The 2,259-nt window shown below is 38.2% G+C and overlaps 1 protein-coding gene across 1 annotated transcript in view; it reads left to right on the forward strand.

The window, feature by feature from the left end:
- LOC104493080 (dual specificity testis-specific protein kinase 2-like) overlaps window positions 1–2,058 on the forward strand; it is a gene marked incomplete at its 3' end in the record, with an annotated part of 63,422 nt that extends 61,364 nt beyond the window's left edge. Inside the window, exons 6-7 of the mRNA XM_010135703.1 lie at window positions 253–328; window positions 1,940–2,058. Coding sequence (XP_010134005.1) covers window positions 253–328; window positions 1,940–2,058 — 195 coding nt within the window. The remainder of the gene's footprint in view (window positions 1–252; window positions 329–1,939) is intronic.
- Window positions 2,059–2,259: the final 201 nt, after the last annotated feature.

Below are 2,259 nucleotides of genomic sequence, written 5' to 3' on the forward strand. Positions count from 1 at the left end.
TGAGTAATTGATTGAAGCATTCTTTGTCTTCTGCCTTCTCCTCCTGCTGTTGAATGTTCCAGTGATTCCAGCAGGAAACCAGTATAAAATACAGTATATTATGGAACCCACTGTGTCAACTTTACTCTGGTGAAAGTTTCTGCGGATACTTGGAATTATGGAAAGTTAGTAGCAATGCTTGAACATTTAATTAATGGTTGTTCTCTCTCTCCTACCACCCCCTTTCCCCCCATCTAACCCCTATCTATACAGTGAAAAGTTACCAGTGGTGGGATCACCCTTCTGGATGGCACCAGAAGTTCTCAGAGATGAACCTTACAATGAGAAGGTAGGTACATGATTTAAAGGGGCTTTAGTTGTCAGATGTTTCTCTTCAGTAGCTGTATACAAGATTTAGAATTTCCATAATATTAAAATTATTGTTACTTTAATTCGTGTCATCTCTGTACTCAGGTCATTCAAATAAAAGAGAGTGTGAGTTGGATAGCTAGTATTTTTAATTCCCAGTGTGGATTCTTATATGGAAATGGAATTACCTTTAGCATAATTCACTGTTTTGCTATTTCCATTCCGAAACACCTCACATTGAGAAATATGGTAATGGCTTGTTGACCTAACACAACTTAAGCAAGTCTTACGAGAAAGGTAGTGAGGTTGCTTCCTTGACCATACATTAGTGAAACCTGGGTAGAAGTAAAAGGGCTGTATGTAAACTTATACAACTATGTAAATGAAACAAAATCAAGGTAAGATACCTGGATAAAAATGTTCTCCCAACGTATTTCTAAGTTTTCCTATTTGTGGCATTGGGAAATGTTTCTTTCAGAGCAGGATTAGATCACACTGGATTTTAGAAATAGCATTTTCAATCAAGCTCTTCTTTACACAGAATTTTCTCTCCCATGTGTACCAGTCTACTTCAGCCTTGCAAGTGCAGCTTTTCTGTGATAAAGCCCACATCCTATATCTTTTTATAGCCAGTAATCAATAATCTGTTTAACTGCTGATACTTTGAACTTGCAGGAAAGCAGTTGCTATCTCAGTAATGAATGTAATAATTACCATTTTGAAGCTTTTTAAGAGTTCAAATTGACCTCAATTAATAATAAAGTACCCAAATCTAGTGCCACATTCTTGAGTAACTCTAGATCATTAAGGACTAAAGCAGCAGGTTTCATACCTCATCAGCATGAAAGGTGATATAAGCCTGCCTGATATGTAAGGGATAAGGGATTCTGGCTTCTGCTCTGTAGACTTGTATTCCCTGTTTTCCTAAATTTTATCACATGATAATTTCAGGTGGGTGGAAATCTGAGGAACTGTGCAGCTCCAGAAGTAGTCAGATAAGTGGTTACTAAGACTCATGGAAATTTCAAAGGAAATTGATGCTGGTACACAGGGTTACTGGATAGCTCAAGCTTTGCAAATGTCACTGTTTTCTCTAGAGGTGCTGCACCATAAGAAGGGAAAACTGTAATTTTTCTTGAAAACAGCATTAATGTTCTGGATAAGCTGTGATCATGTGTATTTTAAACCTGTCTTTCTAACCACAGTGACACATAGGCGTGTCTTGTTTTGGCTGTGTTTTAATTACTTCCATCTGTAAGACATCAAATGTGATGTCACCATTTTTTATGCAAGGAAGGGTTTTTATAAATTTTTTTTTACACTGCTGAATTAAGAGTGGTTTGGTGGGGTTTTTTTCTTGAAAGAGTTTTAAAGTTATCATTCCTATTTGTGCAACAAGAATGCTTTACTGTGAGCAGTGTTTCTTCACACTGAAAACGTTAGCTGTAATGCAGTTGCTTGGTGTTGTAAGGCTGTGGGGTTGGTTTAGTTGTTCACGATAACCATTTGGGGTAAGGAGAAACTCAGTGGCAGATAAGAACGGTGAGTATTCATAGCTGAACCATATGCCTTTATCTTTTGTCTCTCTCAGGCGGATGTGTTCTCCTATGGTATAATTCTGTGTGAGATTATAGCAAGAATACAGGCAGATCCAGACTATCTCCCTCGTACAGAGGTGGGTGGTTACGTTTATAACATTGGTGGGAGGTGGTAAGCATGCCACGATAATGGCTGGCTTTTAGAACTTCTCGCACTGCTGCCAAAGATATGATGAATAAGTGTTACATTAAAAATAGCCTGTAAAAGGCTTTTGTTCTTCTGTGCTGTTACTGTAAGAAGCTCCATTGAAGACACTTTCACAGAGACTGTCCAGCTGCGATCTTTGTGGGGAAACCCTTTCTGCCCCTAACT

This window comes from Buceros rhinoceros, unplaced genomic scaffold, assembly GCF_000710305.1.
Source record: "Buceros rhinoceros silvestris isolate BGI_N320 unplaced genomic scaffold, ASM71030v1 scaffold33814, whole genome shotgun sequence".
Lineage (NCBI taxonomy): Eukaryota > Metazoa > Chordata > Aves > Bucerotiformes > Bucerotidae > Buceros > Buceros rhinoceros.